Source organism: Phragmites australis, chromosome 14, assembly GCF_958298935.1.
Source record: "Phragmites australis chromosome 14, lpPhrAust1.1, whole genome shotgun sequence".
Taxonomy (NCBI): domain Eukaryota; kingdom Viridiplantae; phylum Streptophyta; class Magnoliopsida; order Poales; family Poaceae; genus Phragmites; species Phragmites australis.
The window spans coordinates 12680070-12697607 of NC_084934.1; the positions used below are offsets into that span (position 1 = coordinate 12680070).

The 17538-nt window shown below is 45.2% G+C and overlaps 1 protein-coding gene, 1 non-coding gene and 1 pseudogene across 28 annotated transcripts; all 3 read left to right on the top strand.

Moving 5' to 3' along the window:
- Window positions 1-6435: 6435 nt before the first annotated feature.
- LOC133890118 (uncharacterized) lies at window positions 6436-14902 on the top strand. 27 transcript variants are annotated; one of them, XR_009904011.1, is made up of 13 exons: window positions 6436-6895; window positions 7882-7944; window positions 8601-8712; window positions 8854-8936; window positions 9068-9143; window positions 9401-9504; window positions 10057-10431; window positions 10528-10614; window positions 10708-10786; window positions 11373-11428; window positions 12864-12913; window positions 12986-13060; window positions 14266-14331. XR_009904011.1 is itself a non-coding variant. In XM_062330564.1 (8 exons), the coding sequence occupies exons 2-8, from the start codon at window positions 7884-7886 to the stop codon at window positions 14554-14556; spliced, it is 477 nt and encodes a 158-aa protein (XP_062186548.1). In that variant the 5' UTR covers window positions 6436-6906; window positions 7873-7883; the 3' UTR covers window positions 14557-14902. The 27 variants fall into 27 exon arrangements, 6 of the variants coding, with proteins under 6 accessions (XP_062186548.1, XP_062186547.1, XP_062186544.1 ...); XR_009904014.1 differs by having other exon boundaries at window positions 9401-9500; XR_009904006.1 differs by having other exon boundaries at window positions 6436-6906; window positions 7882-7953; window positions 9401-10431.
- Window positions 14903-15719: 817 nt separating this feature from the next.
- LOC133891814 (small nucleolar RNA SNORD34) lies at window positions 15720-15801 on the top strand. Its single transcript, XR_009904272.1, has one exon. It is a non-coding gene; the product is annotated as a small nucleolar RNA SNORD34 (small nucleolar RNA).
- A 67-nt stretch (window positions 15802-15868) lies between these two features.
- Window positions 15869-15937, top strand: LOC133891813 (small nucleolar RNA SNORD34; annotated as a pseudogene).
- The last annotated feature ends 1601 nt before the right edge of the window (window positions 15938-17538 follow it).

Below are 17538 nucleotides of genomic sequence, written 5' to 3' on the forward strand. Positions count from 1 at the left end.
GTAATGAGCCAAATGAAAAATGGGCTTTGCTGTACAACAGTGGTAGGGCAAAGTATGGAGTAATGGCAACAAATTTTGCCGAGGATTATAACTGGGTCATGCGAGTAATGAGGTCCTCCCACTCGTTGGAATTGTAGAAGGTATTTTGCATGGGACTTGCAAATACTTTATTGATCGATACGCAGCTGCTAAAAATGTAATGTAGGATAATCGTATGCTTTATGGACGGATGCTATGTGAGTATATGGAGAATGCCACAAAGAAGGCACACATGTATCGCACTACTCAAGAGGGGACTGCGGAGCACAGGTTCAGTATCCTGTGCTAGAATAAGGGTCGTATGGGTGGAAGACGTGAGCGGCATGTGCAAGAGTGCGTGCTTAGGAGTGGGATATGCATTTGTACTTGCCAGAAGCCACAATTACTACACAAATCTTGTACACACGTCATAGCTGCGTGTGCAGAGCACAATATGCTTCCCAGGCAATATGTTTCAAAGTATTTCATGAAGGATCAGATACTAAACACCTGGAATTATGAGCTGTATGGTTACGGGATTGTTGACACATTTACAAGTAATCCAGACCCTTCACGAATCTATGTGCCTGATTTGAAAAAGATGAAGAACGCACCGGGCTGTTCACAAACTCGCCGGATTCATAACGATATGAATGAATCCGAGGTGGGTCCTAGGGTCAAGTAATGCAGCTAGTGCAATGAAACAGGTCACACGTACAAGTATTGTCCTAAAAATGCACCAGTTGTGTAGTTGAGTATTACGGCGCGTTCTAGTGTGATTGTATTTAGCGTACCTTGCTATTTTATTTGTACTTCGCTGTCTAGCATTTTGACCTTTCATTTGTAAGTACATGTTGCAATATATTCATGTTGCATATAGTTGTAAAGTGAATTTCCATTCAATATATATTGTTCTTGTCTACATGTTGCAATATATTAATGTACATGTCGTTCAAATACAGATATGGAGGACCCTGTGACCCCCGAGCTTCTCGACCCTACAGTGGACAAGAGGCATCACAGCTTCTTGTCTGTCGTGTACTAGCCGGAGTTAGGAGTATTACGACCACGTGGCTCTGGAGAGCTACTTATGGTCAACGATCGGTGGAAGCACAGGTAAGTAGATACTTTCATACGCATGTGTCAATTCATTTATGTATTGCATCCCCCAGTTTATTTATATTCGCAAAGGTGTAGGTTGGCAGCAGCGGGACTCCTACCGCTTTGCTATTTGGTTGAGGCCTGATCGACGGAGAACCCCGAGACAGCGGCGCGTCGTTTCTATTTTGATCGTTCGCTGATAGCAACACTGGTTGACTGATGGAGGCTGAAGACACATACTTTCCACCTCCCCTGCGGCGAGATGACCCCGACCTTGCAAGATGTAGCCTACCACTCAGGCTTACCTTGCGCGGGAGCTGCGGTTGGGGTCATCGACATGGATGCTGACTGGATCAACGTCATGCATCAGCGCTTTAGCCCGGTTGAGCGGACAGACAACTTATCCCCCTACGTGCCTGAGTTCCTGTTTGATCCACGAGGGCCAACAAAGAAGCGGATCCTACAGTTCCAAGTACCGTACAATGCAACCTCTCATTTACTATTCAAGTCATGTTCCTTATTATCACTTGTCATACTTGCAGCCGGCGTATATGCACCCGCAGGCCAACATGTACTCCGTGTCTAAGCATTTGGAGGCCTATCTGCTTCGGCTGTTTGGCTGGGTTATGTTCACCAATGGCCAAGGCCACCTGGTTACAAGAACACTTGTGCTGTATGCCAGGTTGATAACGGATGATATTGGCGAGGAGGTACCGTAGTTCAGTTGGGCATTTGCTGTCCTTGCTGCGACGTATCGGGCGCTATGCGACGCGTGCATGAAGAAGAAGCCACTTGTCACTTTTGCTGGGTGCCCACTTCTTCTGCAGTTGTGGTCCTATGAGCAGCTCGTCATAGGGCGGCCAATAGTGGATCGCTCCCCATACCCTGAGGAATGGTACAGCGAGCCCGAGGAGGACGCGCCTACCATGGCCTCGCTTTGGTGTCGATGCCAGGTACGTTTTTTTTAATGCTTTAAGTGGCACATGATATTTCTAATGAATTCTAATGATGTTTGTCACACAGCCACACTGGGCGCACGAGTAGCCTCGTAGTGCTTATGAGCATTTTCGGTCGTAGTTTGATCGGCTTCGTCCGGATGACGTGGTATGGTAGCCATACAGCTTCTTGGCCATCCAAGGCCATGCGGGTTTGGGTCTGTCTCCGTTGTGTACCCGAGACAAGGAGTACTGGCTTACGAAGACACCGCTTGTCTTCGACATCTACATCGAGTAGTACTCACCGCACCGCGTCATGCGGCAGTTTGGCCGTCACTAGGCTTTCCCTCTCGTCCACATTCGCACTGTTCCAGTGCACGTCCACAGTTAAATATAAAGAATTGAATAATTCATAACATTCGTCTTACTGTCAATTATATTTAACATGGTTCACTTGCAGGTATACACGCAAGGGCCAGCTGGCTGGAAACCTTTGGGCAGATCGTTTGGCCCCGTACGTCTCAACATGGGCCCAAGCCCTTCAGGATGTCGTGGAGGAGGCGCGACCCTTCGACGAGCGGAGCTTCGAGGACTACCTACGGTGGTACATGCCACGTACACGTACATGGGTCACCTACACCTCAGAGTGTGTCCGGCCCCACGTCGCGTTGACTATAGAGGCGTACCTGGTCCATTGGGACGAGGACGCTGCATTGGCAGTATGTGCAATTTACATCTCATTTCATTACTCCATACTCGCGTAACAATGACTATAAATTGAAATTTTTATTTCTTGTTTGTTTCCATAGGCTGATATTATTTATGATATCTATAGGGACGCAGCTGGTACCATGGACTGCCTTAGGCAAGGGGTGCACCTGAGTGTGTCGGATGTAGCGGGGTTCATCAAGTAGGTTTTCGACAAGACTGCGCGGGCCTTGAAGCATACCTCTTGCCGGTCCACCACAGACGTCGTAGGAGCGCCTCCTAGGTCTAGTGGGCTCCACACCGAGTCGTCCAGGAGGTCTGATGTGCACACACCGGAGGAGGCCTCGACACCAGTGCTCCCTACTAGGCCTACTAGGCAGGTCGGTCCACCCGACCCCCTCACCTACTCTAGGGGCCACGTGAGGGTCAACCAGCGGCAGCGGCAACGAGACCATGATGGGGGGAACAACCGATGGCAGCGGGGGAGATAGCAATAGGATTGTACATTTGTTTTTGTAACTTACATATGCATATTCGATTCGCGATGTATTATTATGTATTCGGACGCGTGTAATCTTTATAGTCCACTTACCATGTCGTAACCGTATTCCTTATTCAAATGTGATCGCACGCTAGTTGCATTTCTTAATCCAACGTGACAACACACTACTTTCTATCGTACTCGGCCATGTATGAACCGTTCACGACAGACTAAAAAATATATCTTACAAAGCTATTTATACACGAAGTGACCGCTCGATAACTCTGTCAGGAGTCTAACTTTACTCACGAAGTAACCACACTACTGAACTTTAACCATTAAACGACATCACCTCTTTCCTGGCATACAGAAATGATATGACTGCTCAACTTTAACCATGAAATAACAACACATGTCTCCTTACGCAGGCTTTAGACAAGAAGTGACAACACGAGATAGCTTTTACCAAAAAATTAATGATAACACATGTACCAATACACATGGAATGTCTGTCCAGCATCAATGCCACAACTTTCCCATTCTTCAAGATGGAATCCAATGCTCCTACCACCCTAAGCCCTTTCACTAACTTCTTTCTTCAAGAAGGAATCCAATTCTCCTGCTTTCTCCCACCATAAATAGCCCAACCTCCATACATTGATACACCACTCATTTCTCAGTTCTCTCAACTGCAATGTCATCCTCAGCTCCACCAAGCCCATCCAAAAAACATTGAGGGATTTTCATCCCTCAAGGGATCGAACCACCGATATGTTTCTATGGTTATCGTTGCAGGCTTTGCGAGTCGCAGGACATCTCATACACCTATGGGCTGCGCTTCTTCATGTGTGCCAACTACCAATACGACAAGTCTCAACATGGACCATATGAGTATCCACCGGTATAGCAACAAATATCAGCCACATCTTTGCCGATTTTACACCTTGTTTTACTAACCTCTCATCTTGTTCTATTTGTTCAGTCCCCTCCACCGATTTGTGATTTTATTCAATGGCTCAACAATGAGCAAAATGAGGACCAAAATCGGTAGGTCAACATGACCATGAGGTGGAGAAGTGAAGCTTACGCATGTCAGGAGAACGAGCAACAGCAAGAGGAACTACGCCTGAAGTAGTAGGAAGAAGAGCACATGAGGAAGGAAATGCAGGACCATACCATGACTCAGGCTCGGGAGGCTGAGAGGGCAAGGAAGCAGGAGAGGGCCCGTCACACTAAGGTAGCAGGTCCCGATGCCCTGCGAAAGGAAAAATACCCTAGGTGCACTCAGTAGAGAGTATCTAATGTTACCCAACATCTTCCCACTCCCTAAGACATGTTATGATTAGGAGCAGCTCACTAATAAGTAGGTCTTTGTGCGAACCGTACATGTCATCTTTTTTTCTCGTCGTGTCGTCGTGGTTACAGTCTCATGTAATGTTTTTCACCATATGTTTAATCTTATGTTTGTCGCCGTTCGTAATCTCATTCCTGCGTATATATGCTGCGAGTGCTTCACATATACAATTTGTTCACAAATATTGATTTTTTATCCTCCAAATAATGTGTAAACTACTCCAAATTCTCGCTTCCCCAATATACCGTTTCAATACTCTTCAACTATTTTAATTCCAAATTTTACAAAATACCTATTTCAAATTTTAAGCAGCATTATACACCAAATTTTACAACTTTTAAAAAATAAAATATCATAACCACCCTTGGGAGGGCGACAGCAGCCCTCCCATTGGGCGGCAGGCCCTACCCACCCCCTCAGAGGGCGGTTAGCAGCATTGCTGCCCTCAGAGGGGGCGGTTAGGCCACCCGCCCTCTCGGGAGACGGCAAGGCTTCCCAACCACCCTCTGGGGGGCTGCAGGTGCCTATTTGTGCAATTATTGCGACGAGAAATCTATTTATTTAAATTTTTAATGAAAAAAAACTCCTTTCCATCCACCGTGCAAGCGACTCGTGGCCCACCGTGAGTGAAACAGAAGTGCAAATAAGAATGATAGTCAGACCTGTGGGTTTAGGTCCGTGTGAGTTCTATACCCGGTGAGTACGGGGAGGTTTTTTTATTTTTATATTTTTTTCAATTAAAAATTTAAATAAATAGGTTATTCGTAGAAACAATTGCAAAACTAGACGCTTACCGCCCTCTGAGGAGGCGGTAAGGGTCTTACCGCCCCCTGAGAGGGCGGTAAGCAGTCCTAAAGTCTCTTACCGCCCTCTCAGGGGGCGGTAGCCTTACAGCCCTATGAGGGGCGGGTAGCTACAGTACGTGAACAGTAAACCTCACTGAATAGTACTTCGAAGTTTAATTTTGCTACTATCTTATCTATTTAAAATAGTGATGTTATGTTGCTCCAAAAATGATAAAACTTTTTGTACTTGTTACATAATACATGTGCAACCCATTTTAATTGAATTCACCCAAAAATCCTGTGTAGAATTTAAACTATAATTCTCCAAAAAAGGCTACTTTTATAACTTCTAGTAATTGTTAGCGCCGCAAATAAATTTCTAAAAACCTGTTAAAATTCACTAATATTCTTCTTATGTGATGTGATAATTTCTAAAATTATTTTAGCTCTAGGTTTATATATGTTTGAATTCAAATTAAGTTAAAAGAAGAATATCACATGAAATTATAAAAATACATATAAATGGTGCATCACAAAGGAATCCACTTTTTTACCATATAATCAGGCTAAAAATAATTTTAGAAATTATCACATCACATAAGAAGAATATTAGTGAATTTTAACAGGTTTTTAGAAATTTATTTGCGGCGCTAACAATTGCTAGAATTTATAAAAGTAGTCTTTTTTGGAGAATTTAGTTCAAATTCTACACAAGATTTTTGGTGAATTCAATTAAAATGGGTTGTACATGTGTTATGTAACACGTATAAAAAGTTTTAGGATTTTTGGAGCAACAGAACATCACTATTTTGAAGATAGTAGCAAAATTAAACTGAGAGGGCGGTAAGAAACTTCGGGACTGCTTACCGCTCTCAGAGGGCGGTAAGCGTCTAGTTTTGCAATTGTTTTCACGAGGAATCTATTTATTTAAATTTTTAATGAAAAAATATAAAAATAAAAAAAACTTGAGTACGGACGCGGGTTTTGATCTTACCCGTGGGTACCCGAAATAAACAGGTTATCTCTCAGCGACTCAGCACGAAAGCCCGTCACCACAGCCACTCAGCACAGCCCACCTCGCCCATTGAACTAAATCTGTAAACCCTAGCCGCACCGCATTGCCGCAAGCTCAGTTGCCCAGATGCGCTGCGGCGCTGACGCCCATTCGCCGTCACCCTCACTCGCGCGACTGGGCGACTGGCGAGTCGCTTCTCCGCCGTTCGCCCTCTCTCCACTCGCCAGGAAGCGAACCCCTAAGTGCCAGTCGCCACGGCCACGCCTCTCGAGCAATAGCCGCCGCTACCGGCCCATCAGATGGAGTCACCGTCCCGTCCACGCCGGCACGCCAACCCTTCGGCCATGTCGCGCCGTCCCGTCCATGGATCCAAGCCGGCACGCCGCACCGTCCCGTCCACGGATCCACGCCGGCACGCCGCGTCGCCGCCCCTTCGGTCTCGCCGTCCCGTCCACGAATCCACGCCAGCACGCCGCCCATTCGGGCTCGACGTTCACGGTGAGCCTTGGGTACGCTTGATTTCGCGGTTAGATTAATTGATCTAGCTATAGATAGAGTGTCAGATGAAATGGGATTAGATGGTTTGTGTCAATTTGGGTTCTGCGTGGGACGACGCGTCTGATCGACGGATTCTACTTCGTTGGTGTGTTTCGCGCTCGATTTCGTGTGATGCGACGAATGGTGGAGCTGCGGGAAGGGTGATTGCTCTAGAGTTTTGCTGGGGTGTGGAATTAGTTAGTATTTTTGTGCTTTAATCTTTTCACGTGACATGCGTTTTGTGTGAGGTGAAAGGAAGTTCTATTCCGCTTAACCAATGCTGCACTATACTTTAAAACTTCCTCCAGGAGTGATGTCTGGCGGTTTTCCTTTGACTAACTAATGTAGCTTTGCATAGTTAACCTGACCGTAGCATTTAAGCAACTCTTCTTCCTTCCTTTTGTTCAAAAAGAAACTCATCTTTCTTTTGGTCTATTAAGAAAAAAGGAACCTCCAGTTAACTTATGTAAAGGGGTGCATAGTCTTTGACTCCACTGTTTCCTGGTCTTATTTTTTGCATTTATTTACTTGATGGCTTCAGTTATGAAGATTTTGTAAACACTCTTTAAGATGTTGATTGTGCATCTCTGACTAGGCTATCTACTTAATACTTATATTTTAGTGCTCTTGATGTTGTGGTCATGACATATTCTCTTTTATCAACATTGTGCTGATCTGCTCTTGATTGAATGAAAAATTTCTAGATCTGTTTGTATTGTTTCATCTTGCAATAGTTTGTATGCAATCTCCCAGACCCTTTTGTTTGCCTCCTTCATTATGACAAATTGCTAAAAGAGAATATGTTGACTCCAGGAATGTTATTTTAGCCTCCTTTCTTCATTATGAAAAAGGCAACATCTTGCAATATGTTGCCTTCTTTCTAGATCTGTGATCTGCTCTGTTATTTAATACTAGTACTAATGATTTACATTTGCTAGCTGTTGCAGGAATGTCAACTCCAGGAACCAGTGGGTCGCAGGCTGCAGGTGCAGGAGCAGGAGCAGCTGCAGGTGCTAGCTGTATGAACTATGAAGTATTTGTATTTGTATTTGTATTTGTGTTTGTGTTGGACTATTTGTGTTCCTATGGACAGTTGTGTTTATATGTACTGTGGTTATGTCATAGTGTCATGCATGTTCTGGACTATGGACTTAGTTTGATAGCACTTGTGTAGTAGCGTTTGTTAGAATGTCAGTTTCTGTATGAACTATCGCATATTTGTATTTGTGTCGATCTGTCATGTTCATTAGTGGTTCTGAGCTAGCTACTGAGAGTAAAGTGTATATATGTTGGTTTGATTGTTTTAGTGTTCTATCAGTTATGAAGATGTAGACCTGATGGGTCCTCGACGGGTTTCGGATCCCCGATGGGTTCGGGTGCGGGTGTGCATTTCAACCCAAATACTAATTCGGGTACGGGTTGGATTTTGATGTTCTGGTTACGTGGCGAGCGGGTTTTGGTTGAACTTGCACCTGAACCGACCCGTTGCCATCCCTAATTGCAAAGTTGAAAAGTGGACGAAAAGAGAGAAGAATGCTCAAGTGCTCTGAAAACCCTACCTGTGCCTTGCCGCCTCTCCTCTCTGGCGCAGTTCTTGTAACAGCTTGGAGCGCTTCAGCCTATCGCCTCTCGGGCCCATCTGACCCGTTGTGTGTGTGTTGTCTAGGTTCTCGTTCACCCTGCGCCGGGAGGAGGGAAGCGGTGCGGTGCTATGAAGTCTAACCATACTCGCAATGGCGGACAACGAGTAGGATGAGAGGAAGGAGGAGGTCGATGAGGTGAAGAAACAATTCCCAGTTCCCTTCCTATCTTTTCCTTCGCATCGCTTTTTGTCCGATTAGTTTCACTTTGTTTCGATTTTGGTGGCGACTAAGCCGTTGTTTGGATGCATATCGTTGCTTGGTGCCCGACGAACCAAGCATTTGAAGTTCGGTGAGTAGCTACACGTTGCAAGAGAAAATTAAACTGCCGAGCCCTGAGGGTAGGGTTGATTTGAAGTTCGGTGAGTAGCTACACGTGGAGTGCTTTGTTCGTTCTTCGTTCTATCAGGCAGGACTGAATCAGTTTGATGCACTCAATGCCTTGTGGTTTCGTTTCGTGCATGAGAAACTTACACATTGTATTTGATGCTAGGGTGCTAGAAGCATTGGATTTTCACTCTCGAAATGCTCTTGGTGCTGTCCTGCATTTTTCTATATTTGACAAATAGGTATTATGCGTCATGCAAACAGATGGGTGCATATATGTTTAATTGTTTGTATTGCCACCACAATTAGGCCATGCATTTGGATAGATAGAGCATATACTGTTGACATGCATGTGCATCAAGAATTCTTTAGAAAGTGCATGGTGGGATATGGTATTTGATCTATTTGTGAGTAATGTTTCCACTGTACTCTGTTGCCAACATTTCATAAATCTTTTTTCATGTGTGTGCTTGTTAATAATTTTTATAATGTTTCACAGCTCACTCCTGTTGATCCGACCAAGAAAAAGGAGGTTGTGATCCAAGGACCAAGATCCATCTGATGAAGTGGATAAGTTGGTAGACAAGACAGAGAGCTTGGTAGGTACGTGTAGTATCTCCACTACTTAAAACGTTTGTAAAATCCTTCCGTTGTGCGCGGTCTGCCCCTGCTCCCCCGTCCGCCCGCAATCCAATGCCCCTTCTGCTTCCGCTTCGTCCCGTGTTCGTCCCCTAACCGCTTCGTCACCTTCTTTCCGGTTGTTACGCTAATTTGGAATCCTCATTTGGAATCCAACCGTGAGGCCGTGCCGTCGCAGCCTCTTGTCCTCCACCTCTGCCGCGTCAGCCGCAAAGTTGGCCACTACGACCCCGCTCTTCCCCAGATGCCCCCACCCGCACCAATACACGCACGGTCATGCCTCCCCTTCCTCGCCTCTGCCGCGTCGCAGATCGGCAACGGCAACCGAGGCTAGAGTTCCGACGACCTTGGGCCGATCTGGCGGCGATCGGTGCTTTCCCCCATGTGGAATTGCACGGATCCGGGCCTACTGTGGCCAAATCTGGTAGTGGAGCATCACGTTGATCTTGGTCCTGGTGCCGGTCATGTCGGCGGCTCGGCTGGACTTTGATGATGACGACGACTCCTGCGTGCTAGACGAGCTGCTAGCCATCGACGAGGAGGCGGAGCGGAGCCGGCTGGACGCGGACAGCGGGGGCGCGGCAGAGGCGGTGCGGTGGGCATAGTCGATGGTGCTGGTCCTCGACAACAACAACACGCGCCGCGCCGTGGACGACCACACTGAGCTGCTGCTTTTGGGGTACGTGCCCTGGTGCGAGAGCAGTGTCTAGCTCATGTCCTGGTTCGCCGAGGTCGCCGCGGCGCTGCATGCGATGGGCAACACTGTCGTGTTTGCCAAGCTCGACAGGGAGTGGTACCCTAAGGTGGCGGCCGCCATCGGGATCAAGGGTTCCCCACCGTGCTCCTCTTCATCAACGGCACCGAGCACGCCTACACTGGCCTCCACACCAAGTGAGGATATTGGTTACTCTCTTGTTTCGTTATCACAGGAGGTGACTTTCACGTGCTTGACAAATTGACTGGCAATTCTCGGTCCCTTGTTGATAGGGACGCGATAGTTACTTTGGTAAGAAAGAAGACTGGTGCGCCGGTCATCAGGCTTCAGTCTAGGGATTCTGCTGAGTTCCTGAAAAAGTATGTGCAATTATTTTTCGTTATTTTGCTCTGTATCGTTCTAAAGACCATGACATATGCTTGAAGTCTCTTAACTCCTAATGTTTAATGTAGGCACCATTCTGCCTCAGTACTCATTCCAGCTATGCGCATGGTGGGTAACATTGTTACTGGAGATGATTTGCAGACTCAGGTAAACTCAATTGGCAATTTGATTTTCCTTTTTACTGTGTCATTTTTGTTTCAATTCATGTATACCCTGCTGTTGCTAAATGAATATGAGCATGTAAGTGCTTGTTGCACTGGTTAAAACATCAGTCCACCCTTGTATGCTTCAAATCTGTCTTGCTACCTTCACTTGTGGTAGATTAACTATGTAGCTGTAGTACTGCGCTAATGTCTAGATATTTTTAAAGCTTCTTTTGTCCTGGGTAGCGTTGTAGATGCACACATGTCTAAGAAGAACATGTAGGAGTTTTTGAGATATTTGCATATTAGTTCTTTGAAGAAAATTGTTTGCATATTTACAATTTAGCATTGTGTAGCATGTTTATAATCAGATACTTGGACGGTGACTTTTGTACATCATACAACTATTAAAATATGTGTAAGCTATGCTGCGCCTATTCATTCATTCAATCGTGCTGCTTACTTTAGTTTGTCCTGGGTATATTTGTTATTCAAGAATGCGGATGAGCTGCCATTTTTACTTGGCAAAAATCTATAACATTATGCTACTGCTTCTTCATCTCCTTTGTTGAACTTGTCGACTTGTGCAGTGTACAGGTCTCATGAAACAGATGGTTGTGGACTTGTGGTCTGGTGCAGTGTACAGGTATTTTACCATTCTCTGTTTCTAGCCCTTTCGCTGGCTTCTATGATTTCAGAATTTTTCTTGCTTCTATGCATTTATGTATGGTTATTAACCTCTTTGGTTTGATGAAATATTTGGTACTATGATATAATGGCTCCCATGAAACATAATTATTTATGCTTCTCTCTGTGTTCATGTAGTTCTTTGTTCAGAAAATATACATGGAAGGATATCCTTTGTGCATTTCTGTTAGAAATAACATTGCTAACCATAATCTCGCATATATTTTTGCAACATGAAGTGTTCATTGTACATATATATAGTTCGACAAAGCTCTTGGCAGCTCTGGTTCTGTTGTACTTGTTTTAATTTAAAGATTCCAAAATTGAGTATATTTGCATTGACTTGGTCATGAGATAGCTGTAGCATGCTGCTAGGTTAGTATTCCATGATGTTGCGCTGTTTCTTTTGTTCCCCCTTAAGGGGATCGTGTGTGTGTCGGCTGGTTCAGCAAATATAAAAAAGGACCATGCTGCTCTATGTTGACAGCAAACAAATATTTTTGAAAAATCGGGCCTCTCAAATATTCTTCTCTCCTTCACTGTTCCTTCTCATTCTCTTTGCCTTCCACCATGTGTATTTGTTATTCTTTACTATATCTTTACATTTTGTCTCCATTTATGCAGTCTGCAGTGTGTGATGTCAAATTAGTCAGAATAACAATTTGGTCAGATTAATTTGATATGTATAATGACATATGTGCATGTCTACTCTGGTTGCCCAAGAAAGCGCATTGATTTGAGACAATCCCATTGATTTTGTGTAAAGATAATGAGGATTGTGGCAAAGATTGTGATAGCGATGATAATTGATAAGGATGTTTTAAAGTCATTAATAATAATTTGAACGGTCCAATCATTTTCTCAATTATTTTTTACTATTTAATATAACATGTTGAATTATTTGGTATATTTAATATCTTACTCCTGTTTGTTGTTTGCTGCTTTTTGGTTGCTAAAGAAAACTTGAACATCATCTGTATATATCCTGACAAAATTCGTGAGATGCTTCTAGATAATGTATTCTATATTGGCTGGCAACTCTAATTTATTTCCTTGGACCTATACTTATTAATCGTTTTGTTTCTTGTACTAAAAAACATGGAGCTTATTTTTTCCTTGACCTTTTGTATGTCGATATAGAAACCCTTCCCTTTCGGTGTTTGTGAAAAATACAAATATATTTATTAATTAATGCTCTTAAGTTGATTTATAGTTGTTTATGGAAGTTTTACGTCTAAATTTCTAACTATCACCACTATTAAGACGATTGCAACACATATTATAGCGTGAAAATATTCAGCTCCTGTTGCAACGCACGGACGCGTAACTAGTTCTGTAAAAAGGGATTAGTGATTTACCAAGGCATTTTGAATGATATGTTTTTCTTTTTGCAGTCTTCGAGTTTGGTGAGCCAAGTTTTGCCGGTATGAAAAAGAAGAAACATGTGAGTTTGTCCATCTATCATCATTTATTGTGAACAGTTTTTTATTGACAGCACTATTGTTGGATGCTTCAGTTTATCATCCGTGCGAATTTCAAGTGGAACATGATTCTTCTCTTACTGAAGCTAGAGATGATGATGATGTTATTGGTAAATATACTGCTTACTCATCATTTTCGTTACGTTTATTCCATTTGGTACAGTAGTTAAGCCAGTGTTCACCTAGACGCTAGATGTAGACAGGCAGTCACCCTGTGACTAGCGTCTAGGCTGTCTAGATGATTTTGTATTGTAGCTGCAAAAATGCAAATAAATCCGGTGCATTGTACCAAGCTAGCAGTAGCATGCATCGGAGCACACAGAAGAAGTAGTAGCAGTACAGGTAGCAGAGAAAAGCACATAAGCCATACAAGGGGAGTAGAGCATAGATTCAGTAGAGGAGCATAGATCCGGGGAGTAGAGCAAGTACCTGTCCACGACGGAGGAGCTGGCAAGCAGGGGACTTGCGGAGTGGAGGGGTGACGGTGTGGGCGCGGGGGGCTGCAACCAGAGGAGAGATGAGACAAAGATGGCACATGCCAGATGGGGAATGGTTTAAGTCTTTGTGCAGGGAATAGTTTGGCGGGGTCGAAATTTCCTCACGTGTGGCCAAAACATTTCCTTCCACGCAGACCCACCAGGCGCCAAGAGTCTGCATTGCCAAGACGGCAGACTAGTCACGCGCATAGCCGTCTAGTTGTGTCTAGGAACCATCTAGCTCTGTCGACTAGGCTGTCTTTGACCAAAGTTGATCATCTAGACGGTCTAGCCATCTAGAGTTACATCTACCTCCTAAACTGGATGCTAAGACTTCGGTTAGCGTCTAGTCATCTTCTAGACGCGCTAGACGACCGTCTACGCGAACATTGAGTTAAGCAAGAAGAAGGGATTGTGCTTGGTAGTGCCACCAGATATCCTTGGGAAGGAACTGATAGAGATTACAAGTATGAAGAGGTGCTTGATGCATCCCTGTTCAAAATTTCTTGTTATCCTATGATTGACAGATCATTTGTTATGGTAGAATAAACATAAAAAACTATATGTTATACTACAACTTACTAAGGCAGAGCCTTCCTCCTATGTCATGTCCAGTTGCTTATCCCTAGTCATGTTATTTATGGTCCTGTGTTGATTCAGAAGCATTAAGATGTTATGCACCCTTTTCTTGTGTTTCTTGGTTTAGCTATTGCTTCATTGTTTCCCTTGATGCTACCAGTATAGAACTAGCACCTTGGGTGTTTGTTAATTTTTGCCAGTGTTCAAAATTTCAAATATGTTTTCTGGTGAAACCTTATCTTCGATCTGTTTGGTGACAGTTGCTTGGCAGGGTATTTAATATTCTGCGTGAGAATAATCCAGATCTTGCCAGCGATAGACGAAGAACTGTTATGAGGCCCCCTCAAGTTCTTAGGGAAGCAACAAAGAAGACAGTTTTTGTGAACTTCATGGATTTGTGCAAAACGTATGATCCCACTTTATTTCAACTTCATTCTACTATCCCCACCCTATGTTAACTTGAAAAGAACAAAATTAACATGAGCTAAAAGAAAATGATTTTTCCTCTTTGCAGAATCCATAGGCAACCTGAACATGTGATGATGTGCTGAAATGGGAACAAGTGGATCCCTTGATGGGCAAGAAAGATTGGTTATCAAAGGAACTTCGAACCAATACTAAGGAGATATATCAGTTTCCTGATATTTCATCACTCTCAGACTCAGATCCTTATCGTTGGAGTACATGATTTTTGTCTCTATATATGGGCAAATAGTGCTCCACTCAAATTATTCAGCCTGCAGCTATGACAGAGGAATCATTAACTTGTTTCTGTTTACTTTTAGGGCCAGTTTACTGTCCTCTTTGTTTCCCATTTGGGGCCTGCTGTGGAATTTTGTCACTCAACACAATCGTACCAATAGTTATTACTTATTTACTTTTTTGTTCTGGCTCTAACATATTGGTTCCGAATTAATGTTATAAAAGAACACTGTAATGCCAAAGATGTCTTCGTATGTAGATAGAATCATATGGCATATTTCTCTAGGGTGTTTGAAATTGCCATGGTTGTTGAATCAGAACTTTTAGTATTTAGAAGCCCTCTGTACCCCAATTATGAATCTTTTCTGGACTCAGGCACAAGGATTGAGGCATATCTTAAATGACCTTGGCAATGAAGGCTAGGATTAGGCAGACTTAAATAAACAGGAACAAAAGGTTAGAAACACTTGTATTTAGGAACATAATAGTAGTTTATCTTTGTTGCCTATGAGATCCTACGTGGAGAATTGACATGAAAGGTTTTTGCTTTTCTCTAAACTTACTGTACTGTCTCTATTCTTTGTAATTTTGCTCTTTCAGATGAATACGCCATATGTAATGGATGCCAGAGTCCAGATACCATTCTATAAAAGGAGAACCGTCTGTTCTTCCTTCGTTGTGAACAGGTACTGTTACATATAGATTGGTATACCCAATTGCGCATAGTTTCATATTGCGAAAATATTTGTTGCAGAACTTCATGATTCTTTCATTAGGGTTCACCTCTGCATTTTCAATTTCTGTTCATGCTTTGCGCACACTATTGTCCTAGACAAAAATTCGCATCACTAAGTAGCTGGAAATTTTAATTTCACTCAGCACCAGGAACATTGTTTGTCTTTCACAGTTTTACCTATTGCAAATTGCCTGCCATGAACCATGAGCTTGGTGCAACTGTGAAAACATTGCATTAGCGTAGCCATCCCCTGTGGCATACATCATTGCATGTGGTTATTATCGATGACTTGCAAGATTGTTGCTTACATTGTCTGACAGATATCTATGTGGTGATAACTGCAAGAGCTGAGGCTTTAAATGGTGTTGTTGTTTATATGGCATTGTCATAAATCATAATAGTGTTGTTCTCTATCATGTGGTCCTTATTGCCTGTGATGACTTGCAAGATTAATGCCTACATTGTCTGAGAACTGAGAAGTATCTGAGGGTTAAGCCTAGTGCTACTCTCAATGTATCTAGTTATCTGTCTTAGCTATTTACTATTCGCAGTACTGCTGTTTTCAGCTAATGCTTTAGCATCTTAGTAGTATCTGCTTTATGCAGTTAGCATATTCTGTAGTGGTTAGGACCTTCTTGTAACCCAAGTTTACTTTTGCTATATAATGCAATAAGCGGCCTATGGTCAAGCTGCCCTCTGGCAGAACCAAATTCCCTACTCCAAAGTGTCTTACCTGGCCAACAATTGGCATCAGAGCATAGGTTTTGAGAGAACAGTGCCATGTCCACCTCCAGCGAGCGTAGGCGCCGCAACGTGCCCAGCGTGCTGCCGGATCCGGACGCCGATTGTGCCCAGCGTCTGGCTGCCGCGGAGGCTGCAGTCGCGCAGGCAGTCGAGGCGGCCAGGCAGGCAGCAGCAGCGGCTCAGGCCGCAGCGGCTACGGCCGCCGCGCTACGAGAGGAGATGCAGGCGCAGCCCAGAGGATCGCGGAGCCCTGCACGGCGCCGCGCTCCATCACCATCGCCGGAGCGCCGCCGTGGACGAGGAGGCCGTCGCGGGTCTCCTGCAGTCCAGACGGTGTACAAGGACTCCGGCGTGGGCGCGTCGTGGCCGATGCTCACCAAGACTAACTACCACGAGTGGAGTCTGCTCGTGAAGGTCAAGATGCAGGCTCGCCAGCTCTGGGAGGCCGTCGAGGGCGGCGTCGTGGAGTACCACGACGATCGGCGGGCGCTCGAGGCTATCCTCGCCGCCGTTCCTCCAGAGATGGGAGCTCCCCTCGCCGACAAGGCCACCGCCAAGGCAGCGTGGGACTCCATCGCTGCAACGCGCATCGGCGTTGATCGGGTCCGCCGGGCGACGTTGCAGCGGCTGCGTCGAGACTGGGAGAACCTTTCCTTCCGCCCTGGTGAGCAAGTTGAGGACTTTGCACTTCGGCTCACCACTCTGATGGAGCAGATGGCCCGCCACGGTGATGAGGACCTCACGGAGGCGCGTGCAGTGGAGAAGTTTTTGCGTGCCGTGCCGAAGAAGTACTCCCAGCTCATGATCGCGATAGAGACTCTCCTCGATTTCGAGGACCTCACTATCGAGGAGGTCACCGGGAGACTGAAGACGGTGGACGATCGCGATGAAGCACCTCCCACCGAGCCAATCACTGTTCGCGGCAAGCTGATGTACACCGAGGAGCAATGGCTCGCTCGGCAGAAGGAGAAGAAGAAGTGGGGGGATGGCTCCAGCTTTTCCAGCTCGTCCAAGGAGCGCCGCCGGCGTCCACGCGGTGGCAAGAAGGGGAAGCCCAAGGTAGACCGCGATGGCGGCGGTCAAGCAGAGAAGGCAGGAGCCGCCGGTGGTGAACGCAAGGCGAACCGCGACGACACCTGCCTCAACTGCAACCGCGCCGGTCACTGGGCAAAGAACTGCCCCCATCCTCGACGCGAGCGTGGCGGTGCGGCGCACGTCGCGGAAGCAGAGGAAGAGGAGGCTGCTCTGTTCCTCGCCCACGGCATCCTGGAGCTGGATGCAGGGGAGAACAGCGGCAAGGTGCAAGCTTCAAGCTTTTGCACTGAGTCCGCCACCAGCCTCGACATCGAGG